Genomic DNA, 20,018 nt, shown 5'->3' with positions numbered 1-20,018 from the left:
CTCCTTCCCACTCTCACGGCAGCTGTTTGCAAACCCTCACTCCTCGTCTCCAGGCCCCACCCTCACCCTCCGCCTCCTCCCAGGTTATTCTATCTTCTACTTCATTCAGTCCCTCAGGCACAGGCTTCCTGTCAGACTCAAAACATCTTTCTTTACCCATTTTTATTTCATTTCTTCTCTCCCGGTATGAAATGGCTAATTCCTCCGCCCACATTCTTGATCCAGTTTTCAACGTTATTAGAACGTTATTTTGGCATTATTGCATCTTTTACCCTATCTCTCTTCACTCTCCTTGACCTCAACCTCTGAACACACTCTGCATTACCAATGCCTCCAAAGCTTTTCTCTACAACCATGCTGCCATCTCTTGCCTTCCCTTCACCACCCAACTTCCTGCCTCCCAAACGCTTCAGCTTGCTGGGATCTGCCTTCAACCTCCACGATTCTGCTGTGGTATTGCCTTGAAAAGGTCCCTGACCACCTCTTATTTCCAAATCCAATGGCTTCCTCTAAACCGAACCTACGGGAGAGCTCCACAACGCATGACACTCCTGGCTGCCCTCCTCCTTGAGCCCCTGTCCTCCGTTAGTATGTTTTATCCTGGTGCTGTTCATGGCCAGGTCCTTGTTCTCTGCCACCACTGCCTGATAAATGTAGACATTTCTCACAACCCTCACTTTCTGCCTTCCTCCTAATCAAGTCTCATCCTCTGAAGGTCCTAAACTAGACAGGGTTGTTTGCATTGTATTTTGACAGACAGCTCCTAGAAGCCAGTGGAAAGGGCTCAAGAGTCTCAGAGACTCCAAAACCACTTGAGGCCTCTGCCTCTCTTCATGGCTCCATGTGAAGCCTTAAGAAGGCATCACATCAATTGCCAGACATATCACATTGCCTGATGGAGTACCCGGAAGCACGGAGAAATCAATAAATGACACCTATAAATATAAAACAATCAACTGCAGGTTGCCCAAAGCATCACATTAATGCAAGGAAGTTTAAAGTTTTACCTTACACACGAGACTGTAACTACCCGACTCTGGAAGTTGGGCTCCCTCTTTTGTTCATGACCTGTATTCATTCTTTACTCATTCATCCATGGCTTAAAAAGTCATACTAAACACCCAGTCCTATGAATAGATTCATTCCAAAGCAACAAGCTAAGGGATCCCATGTTAATGCATTCACACAAACCTCCCTTCCCAACTCTCATTTATAAGCCCCTTAAGAAGACTACTTAAATATGCTCTGAAATCCTGCTCTCAAGTCAGTCTGAAGGTTGACTGACTTTTCTTCAACCAACCAGAAAAGGAAAATAAATTCCTAAAACCTAGGAAATACCTCTGTCTTGTGAGTTTGAAGTCAAAATCTCTCTATAGGAGAGAATTCTTTGGGAGAGCTCAAAATGAGTAATGATGTGAGGGGAAAGAAGCCAGAAATCAGAGCAAAAAGGGCTTAAGGATTAATACCTGTGTTCTGACTTACAATCAGTAAAGTACAGTTCCTGAGAGCAGACTACAGAACTCAGGGGTGACAGGTTACAAGTGGTCAGTCCCACTGAGGAGCACCTGTAAGTAAGCTTCAGGCTTAAGCCCGGGGGCCCCTGAGATCTCCTGCCCAGAGGAGGGGCTGAGTGTGGCTCTGACAAGAACCTTAAAGTTTTGTTTTTCTGAATACGAGGTGAGCCATGGAAAAAAATATGAAAAACATTTTTACAAATATAAATAAACATAAAAACCACCCGAAGTAGCCCTTTCAGAGTAAAGAACTACTGACATTGACATTTTTCTCTTAGTTTTTTTCTATATACTCTTATGATACAGACCTTTATACATAGATGAGATTATATTAAATGTCATATAACATCTTTTTTTTACTCAATACCATCAGCATTTCCACATGTCATTGTAAACATCATTTTAGGGACTACATAATATCCCAGGCTTGAATAAATAAACAAGAAACTTGCACTTTTCATATACAGCTGACCCTTGCAAAACCAAGGGTTAGGGGTTCTGACCCCTTGCATAGTCAAAAATCCAAGTATAAGGTTTGGCTCCCCAAAAACTTAACTACTAATAGCCTACTATTGACTGGAAGCCTTACTGATAACCTAAATAATCAGTTAACAAATATTCTGATGGTTATAGATATTATTATATACTGTATTTTTTTAAAGATTTTATTTTTTATATACTGTATTTTTACAATAAAGCAAGCTAGAGAAAATAAAATGTTAAAATCATAAGGAAGAGAAAATACATTTACCATATTGTACTGTATTTATCTTAAAAATCTACATATAAATGGACCCAAACAGTTCAAACCTATTTTGTTCTAGGGTGAACTGTACTTAAAACATTTACATCCAATTTGTCCACTTCTATAATTGAGGCCCTGATAAGACTTCTGTGCGTTTTAGATTAGCCCTCAAAAGACATTGTCAGGAATGCAATTCAATTTTTAAAAATTTTTTTTAAAGATCTTGTTTATTTATGGGTGGGAGGGGCAGAGGAAGAGGGAGAGAGAAACCCAAGCAGACTCTGTGCTGAGCGCAGAGACCGACACTGGGCTTGATCTCACAACCCTAAGATCATGACCTGAGCCAAAATCAAGAGTTGGAGGCTTGGGGCACCTGGGTGGCTCAGTCGTTAAGCGTCTGCCTTCGGCTCAGGTCATGATCTCAGGGTCCTGGGATCGAGCCCCGCATCAGACTCCCTGCTCGGTGAGAAGCCTGCTTCTCCCTCTCCCATTCCCCCTGCTTGTGTTCCCTCTCTTGCTGTCTCTCTCTCTCTGTCTAATAAATAAATAAATAAAAATCTTAAAAAAAAAAAAGAGTTGGAGGCTTAACCAACTGTGCCACCCAGGCACCCCAATTCATATTATTATTATAGCTTATATTTATTGAGCTCAGAATATATATCAAGCACTATACTACTTATTATAAATGTATAATCTCATGCATAGTCTGCAAAAATGCAATAGGTGATGAGATGGAGACTCAGAGGTTAAGTCATTTGCTCACACATGTCATATCCACACTGACTCCAGGGCATGTACTTTTAACCACTACAGACATGAAAAAAATGTAAAATTCTTAATAGGTATTACAGATTCCATTCCAGGAAGTTTGTATCAGTTTACATTTCCGAGAGTCACTCATGAGACTGTTTCCTCATAACTCTGCCTGCACTAAGGAACTGAAAAGTAGTAAAACAATCTTGGTTAATTTAGTTGGTGAAAACTGCAGTTATATCATTGTTTACATTTATACTTCTTTTATTATAAGTGAGGCTGAGCATTAAAAAAAATCTTTCAAACATCAAAAATGTTCAAATGTCTACTGTAGTCATACAGCTTTCAGTATGGTCAGGAAAAACAACCCTGGATATATAATTATAATTGAGTATGAAATATGTGAAATCAAATAATAATTTGAGATATCAACCAATGAGTTCTTTCCTCATCCACTGTAAGTAACTGCCCCCATCGAACCAGGAAGCATGGGCCGTCATGTGCTCCCAGAGAAAGTTATCAGAATCAGATCTAAAAGACAGCAAATTCACAGAGCTCAGGAACAGATGAAAGATGGAAGGAAAAAAACAAACTCGAATGTGCATTGGAGCTAACAGACCCAGGCCCTCCACCACCACCACAACCCCCGCACTCTCCACTTCTGTGACCCAGCCCAGAAAAACCCTTCCACCTGGAGAGGAAGAAGGGACAGAGAGACCATTCACTTTATTTACCCTCACCCTCCTTTCCCATGGAACAGGTTGGAGGCAGCCAAGCGGCATATTCAACAATCCAACAATAAAGTGGACTTGGGCTGTGTTTCCTGCCATATAAAGGGTTTTCTCCAAATCGAGACCTGGATCCCAGGACAATAGAGATGGTGGCACAGCGGGATGAGCAACAATAGAGCGTATGGCAAACACTGGAGATGCATATGGCAAACACTGAGATGCAGGACTGCCATGCGACTATTGCGAACATTTTGTTAAATGTTAATGGGTAAGGGCGCCTGGGTGGCTCAGTTGGTTAAGCGACTGCCTTCGGCTCAGGTCATGATCCTGGAGTCCCTGGATCGAGTCCCGCATCGGGCTCTCTGCTCGGCAGGGAGTCTGCTTCTCCCTCTGACCCTCCCCCCTCTCATGTGCTCTCTCTCATTCTCTCTCTCTCAAATAAATAAATAAAATCTTTAAAAAAAAAAATGTTAATGGAAGTACCAGGGCGCCATGGAAGTCTGTAACAGGAGTTCTGACTCGGTCCAGGAGACAGGGAGGGCCTCCAAGAGAAGGTGGAGCCATGAACCCTGCGTGGAGTTAGGTGCAAGAGGAGCTGGGCTGGGTGAGATGGTTTGGAAATGGATCCAAGAAGAGGGAAAGCTTAGGCAAAAACCCAGCAGCCCAACAGAACAGGATGCCTTCAAGGAACTGAGAGAAGGACAACATGGCTGGATCTTGAAGAACATAGAAAAAAGCCACTCATGGGGTGCCTGGGTGGCTCAGTCATTAAGTGACTGCCTTCGGCTCAGGTCATGATTCCAGAATCCCAGCATCGAGTCCCGCATAGGGCTCCCTGCTCAGCGGGGCGCCCAATTCTCCCTCTCCCTCTGCTGCTCCCCCTGCCTGTGCTCTCTCACTCTCTCTGACAAATAAATAAAATTAAAAAAAGAAAAGAAAAGAAAAAAGCCACTCAGGACCCGGCTGCACCAGTTTTAGAATACCATGAAGAGGAGCATGTATTTTATCCTAAAGGCAACTGGGAATGGGTTTGTGTGCGCCTGTGTTCTTTGCCAGTCTATTTATAGAGGTCTCTGTGTTTTTATTACAGATTTAAATGAGAAATTGTTGGATGGAAGGTAACAGTGATGAGAGAAGACATGAGAACCATAGCAAAGAACCAACAATCCAAGAAAACTCTGACATACAGCAGCTCTCAATAGGAGCCTTACTGGGAAGGGGACAGGGGTCCCTACCGTTCTTTCCCTTCCCCCCCCACATTATGTCTATTAGACCCTCTCTGTTAATAATATCCTGTTGCTGAACTGTTCTCATGAGGCTTGTACTACACTAGGCATATTAAGAATACTGTAACATAAGTACATGAAAGCTGTCAGGACCAGGAATGAAGATCTTGGGTTTCCCTTGAGAAGGAAAGCCAACATACCAGTGGTTTGTCTTTCAGGCATGACCTGGGAAGACCTTTTCACAAATTGTCAGCTTCCAAAATACCTTTAAAAATTAAAACAAAGGGCGCCTGGGTGGCTCAGTTGGTTAAGCGACTGCCTTCGGCTCAGGTCATGATCCTGGAGTCCCTGGATCAAGTCCCGCATCGGGCTCTCTGCTCGGCAGGGAGACTGCTTCTCCCTCTGACCCTCCCCCCTCTCATGTGCTCTCTCTCTCTCTCTCTCATTCTCTCTGTCTCAAATAAATATATAAAATCTTTTAAAAAAAATAAAAAAAAATAAAAATTAAAACAAAGTAGAATTTGGCTCAATCAGTATCTAGTAGGGAGCCCCCGCCTATGTGTTGAGTGAAAGAAGAAAAAAGGTTATTGGAGTCAAAATCCTAGGAAATTGTAGGGAATTTGGAGGCTCATGAAAGGTCAATGTGGATTGCATCTCCTGGTTTTCAAAATCCACTTCAGGCCAAGAGAAAGGGCGCCGCGTGGCTATGTGTGTGACAATTTATATCTGCCTTGTCAGTAGGATTTGAGATAATGGAAAGAGAAATATCCCCACAGCCAGCCATATGTATTAATTATACACTCTAAACATAATTAAGAGGTGGTATGAGCCCCATCCCCAGGCACTGCAGGAGATGACCATGTGTCCCGGGGAACTGCTCAGACACCAGTCACTTCATGCATAGTGAAATCTATATGCCTATTTTCTAAGAATTAGGCTGATTTGGGGACAACTCTTGCTTTCTTCCGTCTGACAAATCCCAATTCAGATCTTTGCTGGATCCACACTATAAGAGCACAACTGTCAGAAACTGTCCTTAAAATGGCAGTACTCTGAGAGAGGCCAACAAACCACAGAGTGAGTTCCCCTATAATCCTCCTCACCCTACCTTCCATGCCCATTCCCCCCACCCCCCACCCCCCACTCAGGTGACATTTGGAACAATTTCACAGGATACACTAGAGGAAGTTTATACTGTCACTGCTTAATTTGAACCAGGGCTGCAGTTACTATAATAGGGGAACTGAGTTTCCAACCCACCAATCTAGCAGCCTCTGTAAGGATTAACGTCCCATCCTAAAAGCCCCATCTGTAACGTAAGGCATTTGCATCAAAAAGGGAGGCTAACCTCAAATATGTCTAAATGGTGAGTGTGTATCCATTAATTGCTTAAAAACCGCCTATTCCGGAGTCCATCTCTCTGAGTTCTAGCATTGCTACTCAGTAGGTAAATCCTTATTTGTCACGATTTCAACTACAGTGAAGAGTCTTTAAATATAAGACTCATTGAGGGTGACAAGGAAAGAAGAGAGACCCAGGATACGGTTATGTGTAGCCTGTTTCAGATTACTGGTATATAATAAGCATGTGGTAGAGCGGTGGGCAGATGGAATTCCAGTTGTTCGTATGTGTGCCTGCTTGCTAACGAACCCAGCGAATTAGCACTTAAACAAACAAATTAATGAACACATTACAAGGGAGACTGGAAATGGAGCATTAGCTCGGGCTGAAATAGATACATTTCTTGTTTTTAAGCAAGCAGAGGATTCCATTTGTTTTCTAAATATGCACAGCATGCAGACATGCTAAAAATTTAAATAGATAAAATACTTTGACTCAGCAGGTGTAATATCCTCTAATACGTCACCCTGCAGCTGTAAGGAAATTACATGTGGCCATCACTGTGTGAGGCTCTCTTCAAATCACAAAGGCTCTGCTTCGAGGATCAGTAAGGATTACCCACAGTCATGATGGATGGGAGACACGGCAGTGAAATGACTTATTTCATGTCTTTGGAGCAAAGTCAAAAAAGCTTGAAGATATTAAAGTAAATGTGTACTGTCGACGCAATGGCTTTGGATGTTGGTTTTATGGGGCAGTGACTCCTTAGCTGATAAATAATGACCTATAAGGACAAATTTAGACACACAGTGAGTTTTTAATAATGTCCTGTCAGTCGATTAGGTTCTTAATGCAACCACATTAAATGCGTTTGGAAACGGTTACGATAATCAGCCACAAGCGCTGGAACACAAGTGTTCCTCATCAGGCAAAAAAAAATGATTTTGTGCCAGAGCTCAGGGCTCTTAAAGTGCACATAGAATTTGAATTCTGACGCCACTTTTATTTATTTATTATTATTTTTTTAAAGATTTTATTTATTTGACAGAGAAAGACACAGCGAGAGAGGGAACACAAACGGGGAGTGGGAGAGGGAGAAGCAGACTCCCTGCCGAGCAGGGAGCCCGATGCGGGACTCGATCCCGGGACTCCAGGATCATGACCTGAGCCGAAGGCAGTCGCTTAACCAACTGAGCTACCCAGGCACCCCGCGACGCCACTTTTAAAATGGACGAGGTACTCCTTGTGAGACAGTACAGAAGAAACCTAGAAAATAACATACAGATGGCGGAAGAGAAAGAAGCACCCTCTCTTTCCCCCTTTGCTTTGTCCCAGGCCACCCGTGAGCTCTTGAAGACCACATGGTCTTCTGGTAGCGGCGGGAGGCAGCTCCAGAGGTGAGAGCAAAGCTCTCTGCTTGGTTTCGGTGCCCGCTCTTGCTGCCAACAAGGGGTCATGAGCACCACTCCTCTGTGTGCCCTCTACCTAGTCTTCCAGCAGTTAATGCTTTGCTCTTGGTGCACCTCCAAAACAGGAAAACATTCACTTCAGTGAACATTTATGGAATATCAGTTGAGTATGAGGCACTACGGAAGTTTCCTCAGGAGATAGGGCATTGAGTCAGACTCGGCATCTTCCCTTGAGATGTTCATGACAGGGTCTACTGGAGGAAAGCCGCACCTAAAATGCAACTGGGCCAGGAGGGCCAGAGAGTATTTTATCCAAAGAGAATAAGAGGGACTTGAAGTTTGTGAGCTGTGACAGCGAGCAGAAGGTGGATCAGGGCAGGGAGGAAGCAGGTAACTCAGCTGTTTCGAGTTATGTGGATTGAAAAATCAGCAGCAGGTGGACAAGAAATTCAGGAGATGGAAGAAAAGACCTGGTGGGTTAAGGGACATGAAGATAGGGTTTGTGGGTATGGGGTTCCCGTGGATTAGATGTCCAGGAGGTAGACAGGTAGAGGGGAGGGCCTGGAGATGACGGTCCCGTGTGCTCTCCACACAGACTCCAAGGAGAAAACAGAAATAAGGACCGGTTTGAGGCTGTGAGAGGTATCACCATCCCTGGGAGAGGGGCTGGGTGGGGACAGGGAAGGAGGGGGATGAAATAAAGAACCAGAAAAGGAAATAACTGGAGGAGCCAGGGTGAGGGGACTCCTTCCTCAAAGGAAGGCATGAGGAAAAAGAGGTACCTAACAGAAGAATCAGAGCCCTTGAGAAGAAAAGGTGAGGGGTTTTTGCTGCTGTTGTTGTTTTTATCAGATTATGCTATTCTTCCAAATGAGAAAGCAAGCAGAGATGTAAACTGATCCAAGTAAGTGAGATTTGAGTTGAGGGAAGGAATGGACGGTGTGTAAGGAAAGGCATGATGGGCCAGATGACAAGGCACCGACGGGAGCTGTAAACAATAGGACTGCTGAGAGGCAGAAAAGGTCTTACTGGAACTAGATCAGGGCATGGAAGCCGGTGACGTGTGCTCAGCTGTGTGCCTTCTGATGCTTCCAAGCCTGGCTCTCCCACTCAATAGCTGTGAAACGTTGAGTAAGTTGGCTAATGTCTCTAATCTCAGTCTCCCGGGCTATAAAATGGAGATACTACTAATCACAGGACAGATCTCCAGAGGTTGCAGTCAGGATTAAATGAGATAAGATATGTGAGGGGCTGGCACGTACTAAATGTTCAATAAACATTGGCCATTATTCTTTCTCTGCAGCAGGGCCAGTCAGAACTGACACTGGCATACTGATCATCATGCCTACGTCTAAGTCACTCTTTTTGCCTATAGCATATAAGCCACAGAGATTTACATGTGTGGAAGAAACAGAGGTGAGTGCAGCCTTAGCAATCTTGCCATCTTTAGTACTGACAGGATAACCTGTGGGTCTAAATTCAGTTGTGCACTATGGTGAGCGCTGTGAATTGTGTAGGACTGATGAATCACAGACCTGTACCCCTGAAACAAATAATACATTATATGTTAATTTAAAAAAATAATAAATAAAATAAAATAAATAAGTTCAGTTGTGTTCTTTAAGCAAGACTTGCAGTTCTTATGAAGACAATGGCAATCCTGACTTCACTGGGAGCCCTGCCACGTTGAAAGCTTGGAAGTGAGGTCTTTCTGTAAGGTAATATATTAGGAAAAGTCGCATGAAGGAGAAGTATACAAGTTGTTTTTTTTTTTAATTTAGGAAGGCACAATTTAAGCATAGGTCATGTTCTTTTTTTTCCTGGAAGTTAAAGAAAAGAAACACCGTGGACTATTCAATCATCCCTCAACAGACAGTGTGGTCTCTTAAATAAAACACAAATTGGGAGAACAAGGAGGAAGCAATCATTGAAAGTTCTGGAGAGAGATTGGATATGCAATTCATAGTTCAAGCAATAGGAGACCGGGTGACAAGATGAGGAATAAGAAAAGAAAGTACAATGCCAATAAAGAAGATAAGGAAAATAAAGTAGCAAGTATTTAAAGAAAAAAAAAGGCACTAGAAAATTGAAAAAATACAGAGATAGCAGAATTGGACCAGATGGAATGAAGTGGGAGGTGAACAAGAAAGAGATAAGAAGCAAAAAATGGGTCACACTAAGAAGAAAGATCCCTGATATAATTACCATGTGAAGCATTAGAAGGGGAGTATAGTAGCCATTAGGATGCCAAATTCGAGGCACTCATTTAACCAGCCTTTCTTGATCACCATCTATGTGCCAGTCACTGCACCAAGAATTCCCACAGAATAAGAATTCCCACCTCCACAGGAAAGTATCTGGGATGATCAAATGAAAAGATAAATGAGAAAATGTTTTGAAAAGTATAAAACTCCACAAACACACCAGTATTACTATTACTAATAACATGAGAAACAGACCCAGTCCCAGCTGAAGCCTTGGATCTCATACTCAACCTCCAGTAGGCCGAACAATAAATCTAGATCCTGCTGGTAACTGCCCAGGCCCACAACAGGAAAATGGCCACTCAAATTAAGTTATACAAACATAATGGAATGCCAATTAGTCATGAAAAATGACAGTAATGTGGATTCTTCCCATATCTGCCAACACAGGGAAATACATAAATTAAGTGATATTTAAGAGAATTGAAGAAATACATAGGTGCTGACTGCAACTATTAAAAATGAATGTGTATATCCACTGAAAAAGATTAAAGTGCAGAATGATATAAATTATTAAAATTTAGTGTTCATTAATATTTTTCTTTAAAGTTTATGTACTTAATAACGATATATACAATAACACATGGCAGCCTAAAACAGCTTCCTTAGCATTTAAAACAGACTAGCAAGTTCTTGCAACTTTTCCCAACAGTGCTCTCCAAGGCATCTTGTCATGCCAGTCCCTTTTAACCCATCAATCAAAAAATGGTTCTTGAGTGCCTACTGTTATAATCAACTGTATTTAGCATTGTCGAGTACAACAAAATGGTTAAGCATGTAGATTTTGGAATCACACTGCCTAGGTTCAAACCTTGGCTCTGTCTTCCAACTTTGGTCATTTTGAGCACGTTACTTTGTGTTTCAGGTTCTTCATATGTAACATCACTATCTGCTTTGGAGGATCATTGTTAATATTAAATGGAAAAATAAAAATAAATGAAATCTTGCCAGTTACGACGACATGGATGGAACTAGAGGGTATTATGCTAAGCGAAGTAAGTCAATCAGAGAAAGACAATTATCATATGATTTCACTCATATGTGGAATTTAAGAAACAAAACAGGGGAGCATAGGGGAAGGGAAGGAAAAATAAAACCAGATGAAATCAGAGAGGGAGACAAACCATAAGACACTCTTAACTATAGGGAACAAACTGAGGGTTGCTGGAGGGGATGTAGGGTGGGGGGATGGGGTAAGTGGGTGATGGGCATTAAGGAGGGCATGTAATATAATGAGCACTGGGTGTTATATGCAACTGAGGAATCACTAAACTCTACCTCTGAAACTAGTAATACACTGTATATTGATTTATTGAATTTAAATTAAAAAAAATATTAAATGACAAAATGCATTCAAAGTAATTAGCACAGTGCTTGTCACATACTAAGCCCTCAGAAGAGTCACCTGTTATTAGATACCATGAAAAGATCACTCATGGGGAATATGAGCTAGTCCATGCCAAGTGCTAGGTAATTGGTAGAAACAATCAGCACATTAGGAATTACCATGTGGGAGATGCCAAGAGGAAGCTGGTCCTAGAAGGGAAGGGATCTGAGCCAGGCCCTGGGGAATGGATGAGCAGGATTTTGACGATCAAAATAAGGTAGTAACTGCTCCACGTTTATAATGTGGGCCTCCTGCCTTCCTTGCAGCTAGTAACCCCAACAGCAGCCCCAGCAAGATGGAGAGCAGTGCCAACGCAGCTGCCCCCCACGCAGAAGCTGCTGTAAAACAGAACCGGACCTCACCTGGGGCTGCAAGTCCCGTGTCTGGAGGCCGAGAACTGGGCGCTGGCTCACACGGGGCTCCTTCCCACTCCTTAACTCTGTGCAGCTTCAGCTGGGGTTTGCATTGCTTGATGCTGCAGTTGTAACGGCACCTTCCAAAACGAGCATCTGCCACTCTTTTTAATTTGCACCTTTCAACTTTTCTACCATTTTTTTGAGGGCCCCATCTTTCAGAAATGATGACGATAAATGGGGAAAATCATGGAAAGGACTTAAACGTTTTTCTTTTTATGATCTGGAAGAAAAATGTTAACAGGTTTTCTGTTCCATCAACGGGTGGCTTCACTTAGGTTCAGAGAGCAAATACTTCTCTCAGCCCCAACACTGGAAGATAAGTACGGATTACTCTTCAGTGCTCTTCAACAGGCAAGAGGGTGGCAAACCTGAGCCTCCTTGGTGACCCAGGAAGGAAGGAAGAATGAAGGAAGGGATGAATGGAAGGAAATCCATAATCTGAGTATTGGTTCATTATTGTACTTTACCTTTTAGGGAGTGCCAATAAATTGTCAAATATATTAAAATCATTGCAGGGCTTCCCAAAAATTGTTCTGCAAACCACTGGTTAGCTCTGAGAGGCCATAACAAATAAAGGTGAGGGGTCTACAATGCAATGTTTGCGAAATGATGTTCAGTCTCCTTCTTCTTCGAGATTCACAATGCCCATCTGCTTGCTTAGGGTTCTAAGAAGTTCTGCAGTAAAGAAAGGTGCTTAACTTTATTTACCCAAGAGTTTCCCAAATTTATTGAATCTTTTTTGCATACAATACCTATTAACCATTGCTTAAAACGTGAGTTCCATGGAATACAATATGAAAATGCTCAGAAAAATATTGCTTTACTGACACTTGTCTTCTTTCGCTTACATTCTGGTGTAGATTTAGAAACAAATGAGCAATTAAAAAATTACTGCTTCAACAAACAAAATTTAATCCCCCAGGATTAGCTGTTTATAATTTTCCAGTCTTCCCTTCTACTTATTACTCTCAGTACTATCTCCTTTTCTACATAAGAACTCAAAAGTACAGCCAATCCCATTAGGCATTCCACAAAACCCAATGCATTTTTTAATGCATCTGCATTTGGACACTTCTCCTCCTGTTTTCTTTTTAATTTTCACCCTCTCCTATGAACAGGGGAAAGATTTTAGCTGAGAAAGAAAAGTGGAGAAAGTACCCCAGGCTTTGGAACTTGGGGAGAATGTTGTTTAGGCGTGGGCAAAATATAAACAACCACAACAAAAAAAATCTATGAAGGAAAAAGCCTGGCTTTCCAAAGCACTTTAACCATGCCTGCTGCAATTTGTCCATTCTTGCCTCTCACCTCAGTTCATTTATCTTTGTTGAAAACCTTCAGCCCTGGCCTAAATCTCACAAACTATATTTGCTTTGATAAACTTGGAGGAAAAAACCCCACACATATGACATCTCCATATGTGATAACACATTGAGGTTTTTGGACATGTCCCCAGGATGTGTTTATTCTTGTCTGTGTGATAGATTAGATGTAATTTTCTTTCTTAAACAGCTAAGTGTAATTAAGAGGTCTCTGATGATGATCTTAGGTACAGCTCAGCTAGAGAGTAAATCCTGTGAGTAAATCCTACCACCTTGCAAAGCTCACACACGATAGAGGGAACAGGGAGGGTCATTCTCTAGGGGCTAGAATTTCCCCAGGATGATGAACATGCATTCCACTGACAGCACTGCATGGGGCGGATTATCTTCTGCTTTGTCTATCATCACACGGCTCCTCCTAACACCTTCCTGAGTTTAGATAAAAGTCACTGAAATGTTCCAGGAGGTTAACTACAATCTGACTAAAGCAACACTCGAGTTAAAAAATGTTCCAGGAATTTAGGTTCAGGTTAAAATGAAAATAGCAGATGAGCTCCCAGTGGTTACAGGAAGAAAACTGTGGTCATTTAAACCTTCAGCCTCCTCATGGACAGCTACCCCTCGATGTCCAAAAGTCAATTTGTCCAGTACAAACACATTATCTTCCTATTCCGGCCCTTAGTAAATAGTACTCTCCCACTCCTCAAATTTATTTGTCCAGAAACCTTGAAATCATCCCCAAAACTCCCTTTCCCTTAGTCCCCAGGGCTGAGACATTGCCAACTTCTGTTGCTTCTATTAGGCTGATCCATATAAAATTGCCACTATTTGATCATTTGTGCACAGAAAACAGCAATCTCACACAGGTCAACCTAACATAGTTAATTCTTAGTGAAGCCATGCCCCCTTCCCTTCATCCCCTCAGCAATTTTCTCACTAAAGGCTTCATCTCTCACCCGAATTCTTACAACTACCTCTTAAGGTCCTTCTGCCCCAGTCTTATCTTCTTCTACACAAATTGTATGGATCTTTCTCTTCACAGAAATGCAACCATGACACCCCCCTCCATAAAAACCTCCAAGAGATATCCACAGCCTTGATGACCGAGTACATTCTCCCTAAACAGAACTTACAAGGTGGCCTTCGTGACCTGGCCCTGGTTCCTTCTGCTCTAGGTATCACCACTCCCACACTCAGAGCTGGCGTTCTGCTTAATTCTTTGTTGGTGCCCGAACAGATAGTATTCTTTGGCCCACTTTCTGGAATGTTCTCCCTTCCAAATCTTCAAACTCCTCCACTTCTTACTTATCTTTCAAAATCATTTCCATTATGATATGCTCCAGAAAGCCTTCACTACCCACCCAGCCACACATATCCAGTGGGGGTTGGGGTCCTGTCCCACAGGTCATCTCATACCCACAGCTCTATCATATTCAACACATATGTCCTTCTTTCACTACATGGTATGTTTCCTAAATACAAGCACCACATCTTATTCACGTTGGGAATCCCCAGAGCCCAGCACAGTACCTGGCATGGAGTGTGTTTGATGAAGCTGTAAATGAATGAATTCATTACAGTGCCACAGAGAGAAGTGGGAAGAGTTTGGAAGGGGCATATATTAATTGAAAAAGTAAACTTTGGGGTCAGTGCACTTCTTTGAAAGATCAACAATTGAAATTACTGGTCAAACTTTTCTGTAACAAACACCGATACAGCGGTCTCTATTCAACAAAGGATTTCTAAGCACCAGACAATGGTTACCTTACTTAAACCCTTTACTTAATAAACCTAATTCTCAGGACAGCCAAGGTTTGTCTATTTTAGTGGGAACTCTTCTCCTAGGGCTGAGGATTTCCAGAGTCATTTAGCTTAGTCCCATGATTCTTTATTCTAACGGTCCCCCATTAGCCTTAAAAAATTAATGCAACTCCTAATCACCTAATTTACTATCCAAGAGGGCTCTGGACATAGGAGAGAACAGAGCTCATTAAAAATTAAACTTTTCCAATCTTCTTATATAAACATTTACTTATAAAATATGCCCCAGCATAAAATTTTTAGGGTCCACATACAGAATAGGTTGGAAATAGAAAAGCCATCATGAAGGTCCACCCTTTTAACTCCTCTCTCTAACTATAATCTCTCCTTGCTCTAGTCCATCTTCCACCGATGGGCAGATTTCCTGCCCATACCACACCCTCAGTCAAGTCACAGTTCTCTCCCCAACTCTTATGGCCCCATTGCCCACAAGATTCAGTTCAAACTTTCTGGCCTGGAACTCTGGGTTCTCTATACTCTGGTTCCAACTTAAATTTTCCAACTCTTTCATCTAATATGTCTTAACACAAACCATGCCCTTTGGCCAGGTTGGACCGCTCACTGGCCATGAATGGCCCACATATTCCACCCATCTGGCCTGTCTCCTGGGGAACCACACCCAGAAAGCCTGCCTACCCTCCCTCTGTCTAATCAAATCTTAGTTTTTCTTCAGGAAGAATCTTAGCTTCCACCTTCTTCACAATACCCTTCATATCTTTTACCTCTCCCTCTTCTCAACTCCTACAACCCATACTACCTATTGGTGCCATTATCCATAAGTTGCTCTGTACTATTTGTTAACTGCAATTGTCTTTTGGTTCATCTCCTTAAGTAGCATGAAAGATCTCTGTGTCCCCTCAAATTGCAACTCAGCATCTTGTAGGTTCTATGTAAATACCTGCAAATGTATTTAAACCATGAGAACCTCTTAGTTCTCATGGTAGCTGCTCCTTTGTATCCTAAGGTAAGAAGCAGTCACTGAATTCAAGCTCACAAACTATAATAACAGTCAGCCCCTGCCATCCCCAGATTCCTCTTCAAGGGTAGGCACTAATGCCTCCTATTTGCCCACTTCCAAGTCAGTCCTGACTACAGGTGGCAGTACTGGCAAGAGGCTCACACCCTACAGCTGTGGGGTAGCTCAGTAGTCTCAAGCCTGGTCTCTCTGAGCTTCTACTTTTTGTTGCCCCTAAAATGTTTGCAGTCTTAACTACTGGGTTTTACCCTGAATCCCAGCATCTTTTTGGCTGCAGCCCTGCTCTGGACAATTCAGTCTTCCTAGGGCATAGACCCTGGACCCCAAGGTCTAGTCACCAGCTAAGGTCATGTGCAAAAAGGAATGGATCACCCAGGACCATGGCATGACCAGCCACACTTGGAGGACTGTCATTGACTTCCTGTGTCCCCATCCACCAAAACGGACTACTGAGTCCCAGAGTGAATGTGCTTGCTCCATACTATGACCTAAACAATTGACCACACCTCATCCCTGCCCAAAGACAAGGCCTACAGACAGATCAACTTCTCCAGCATGCAACTGACCAGATCCTAGCTTTTTCACCTTTCCCAGTGGCATCTCAGAATGCCTCCCAGTCAAGCCCTTTGGAACTGTGACAAAAGCTGCTGCAGGCAAATCTCTTCAAGGTTCTCCTACAATATGGAGAAATGAGTCAAGAAATATGTAATAACCCACTAGTCTGTAAATTCCTCTCTCTAGACTATAAGCTCTTTGAGGGCAGGATCATTGTCTCATTCACCTTTCTTTTTTTTTTCTTTTTTCTTTCTTTTCTTTTTTTTGTATTCTGAGCATCTGGCCATGAGTAGGCACTCAAAGATACTTGTCGTATGAATGGATGGATGAACACAAAACACTATATGGCTTTTTCATTGTTATCTAAATTCTAGGCTACTTTCCTAATATATACTTCTTTGAAATCAGAGTTCTAAAATGAGGAGGAAAAATCCCATCTCCTGAGACAACTGACTTACTTTTAGGTTAATCTCCCTAAATTTTTGTGTCTAGGGCTGATGGCGAAAGTTCTCCACGCAAGAGGCAGAAGATAATGTAGACAAGAGGGAGAGAGTCTCCCAAGGGTTTGAAGCAACATGTTGCTATCTTTTTTTTTTTTTTTTAAAGATTTTATTTATTTATTTGAGACAGAGAGAATGAGAGAGAGAGAGCACATGGGAGGGGGGAGGGTCAGAGGCAGAAGCAGGCTCCCTGCCAAGCAGGGAGCCCGATGCGGGACTCGATCCAGGGACTCCAGGATCATGACCTGAGCCGAAGGCAGTCGCTTAACCAACTGAGCCACCCAGGCGCCCAACATGTTGCTATCTTAAGCTGAAGTACACCACATGCATATGAGGTACTATTATCATCACTTTAATCTTCATTAATATGAGGTTCTAAATTGTTTCAGGAAGTTCAAGAGTGTTATTAGAAGATTCCATTTGAATCTATAAATATTTACTAAATGTCTGATAGGAAGCAGTAAAGTAAGTTTCCAGACCCGAGACAAATGCCTCCCAAAAAAGAGCTCTTCATCTGATGACAGAGGACAAATACAGGAGAGCCTTCTTAAGCCTGGCATGAAGAACCCCAGCCTTTGGCTAGTGATTTCCACGACTATGAAGGAAGGAGCTCCCACTCACCAGTGCAGTACCCCACCAGGTTGAGGAACTGCTCTTCTTTACAGCTGGTCCTGCAGCTCCCACCAGCAAGAGTGACATGAGGGTGACAGGAGCTGCAGTCAGATTCCGATGGGCCGTGGCACTGCCTGCAGGTGGGGTGGCATTCTATGGAGAGAAACAGAAACTAGGATTGGAATTAGTGGCTCAGCATGTGAGTACATGAAGTATGAATGCCTGTCACAAATTACATCAAGAGCAGACTTCAAACGCTAAGCATCTTTTGAAGATTCCTGAGCAAGTTTGGCCTACACTTAGGCCCAACCAAAAGATGACATTTCTGGTATCAGTGAAAATACTGTCCATGAACAGAACACAGAATCCAGAAACATAAAAATTCGAGTAACTGGCTGCACATTCCAGAAGGCCCAGCATGACCATCCCAATGTATGTCAGTGAGGAAGTTCAGATCAAGGTCACAAAGCAGAAAGGTGAGTGGTGAGACTCCCTCCTTCTCGTTAAAATACCTCGTGTGATTCAAAGAGCTGGACAGGGAGCCGAGGGAGACATTTTGCTCCCCAGAAGTTCCTGGCAGGCAACGGGGAACCATACACAGCAAGGGACACCAATACTTCTCACTGGAGTCAGATGCCAGCCATGCTCTCCCTTCAGGCCACGATTTGGATGCCTTGTGTTAGCAGCAACACTTAATTAAAATACAAAAACAGAATGTCCTCTTCTTGGAGGTTATCGAGAGCCAGGTTTGAAGTCAAAGCTCTGTTTTCCCCCGAAAAAGCACCCATGTACTAAGGGGTACCACCCTGAAAACAAGTAAGTCCCAGAAGGTGCAGGCAATAAAGATCAGGGCACGAGGAGTAGAAGAAGGTTGCAGCTGGGCTGGTGCTGCCAAAGCAGGCCGTAGGAGCAAGTGCACGGAGGGAGAGCTAAGGATTTCTCTGCCAAGGATGAGGAAGTCTAAGCCTGCCTGATTCCAAGAGGAGGGGAGGTGAGGGACCAGAGCTGGGCAGAGCTTGCTGGAACCGATGACAAAGAATTCCCTTCTGGCCCAGAGCTGGTGGAAAGCAAAGGCACAGATTTCGAGTACACTCAACCGCCTCTCACTTCTTCTGGCGAGAGACCAAGAGAAGATAAGGAGTTATGAAAGAAAAAAAAAAAGCAAAACCACACAAATAAATAAATAAAGCAAGCAAGAAAATGCACTACTGATGAGAAGGCTAGCATTAGCTATCACCCCTCCTACATTCCTAAGGCTCTTAACTTGGAAAACGTCTGTACAAAGGATACTTGAGTTCTTAGTTTGATTTCCACCTCCCAGTTCTTCCTCCCTGCCAGATTTCAAGTGACCTGGGTGCCCTGCCAACTCAGTGCCCTGGCCATCTGCTGGCTGCAGGCAGGCAGAGGTGTAGACAGAGGAGAGTCAGAGCCACTCAGACTTGACCCCCCAACAATTTCACACAAAGGACAATCAGCTGGGCTAGGGTGAGGGCTCACAGGGACAGACAACAGTTTTCAAGGACAACCCCAATGACAAAGAAACCAGGAACATTCCCACTGAGCCTGATAGAGTGTTTAAAATAAAGTGACCCATCATGGGCCTAGAGAGATTAAGCAGGTACTTGGAAAAAGAACATTCCAGAAGAAATATAATACTGATCTTCAGTTGTCTAGATTTCTGTTTACATTGGATTTCCCCTTTGGAGTTTGAGGCTTAGATGAACCTAACAAGTATTCATTTATTTAAAAAATATTTTGTGCACTTACTACATGTTTCCTGACTCCAGAAATACATGTCATACAATTTTATAACAATTGGCTTTCTCCTAACAGTGGGCCTCAACAGTCTATTTTTAGAAATAAAATAGTAATCATGAAAGAATGTGTTTTGTCTTACCTTTTCTTCTGTAGATACAAGAAAACACAGTGCTACAATAGGGTGCTTAAATTTTAGTATTTTGTCAATTCCAATAAAACCCTGAACTAATCTCAACTAGTGATTTCTAGAATCTCTGTCACTGAAATATATAAAGGTGTTGTTAAAAACGTATTGGACCAACACATCAAAGACAAAAATAAATATCACTTTTCTCTTCTTGCTCTCTTAGGCTGTAGCCAGGGGAAGTGGGGCTGAGAAGTACAGAGTTAATGCCAAAAGCCTGGTCCTCCACAGATGCCTTAGAACCTGTCTGTAGTAGCTTGTCTCCATGACGAACACCATCAGATCCATCCCTCCCTGCATGCACAGGACGAAGCCGACTCCAGTTTTTCACTTCACCCATACTTCCCTATTGGAAGAACAGAACTTCACTTGCTCCCCTCACTCTATACCTAACAAATTCAAGATGCGGGTTTACAGCCCAACCCTTGTCCCCTGATATGACCACGTTTTTAATTACAGAGCCTGGCTGCATGACAAAGACAAAACAATGGCATAGGGGACATGTCC

At 42.8% G+C, this 20,018-nt stretch overlaps 1 protein-coding gene across 5 annotated transcripts in view; it reads right to left on the bottom strand.

Annotated features, from left to right (window-relative positions):
* Positions 1–20,018, bottom strand: part of FRAS1 (Fraser extracellular matrix complex subunit 1) — a 420,408-nt gene that overhangs the window by 162,108 nt on the left and 238,282 nt on the right. For all 5 annotated transcript variants that reach the window (XM_064584673.1, XM_064584674.1, XM_064584670.1 and 2 more), the window contains exon 20: positions 17,579–17,722. In XM_064584673.1, coding sequence (XP_064440743.1) covers positions 17,579–17,722 — 144 coding nt within the window. The remainder of the gene's footprint in view (positions 1–17,578; positions 17,723–20,018) is intronic.

This window comes from Mirounga angustirostris, unplaced genomic scaffold, assembly GCF_029215605.1.
Source record: "Mirounga angustirostris isolate CCGP_5_RB_7025 unplaced genomic scaffold, mMirAng1.0.hap1 SCAF_2, whole genome shotgun sequence".
In the NCBI taxonomy this organism is placed as follows: domain Eukaryota; kingdom Metazoa; phylum Chordata; class Mammalia; order Carnivora; family Phocidae; genus Mirounga; species Mirounga angustirostris.
The sequence above is the reverse complement of the archived record's forward strand: the minus strand, read 5'-3'. Positions and strand labels throughout refer to the sequence as shown.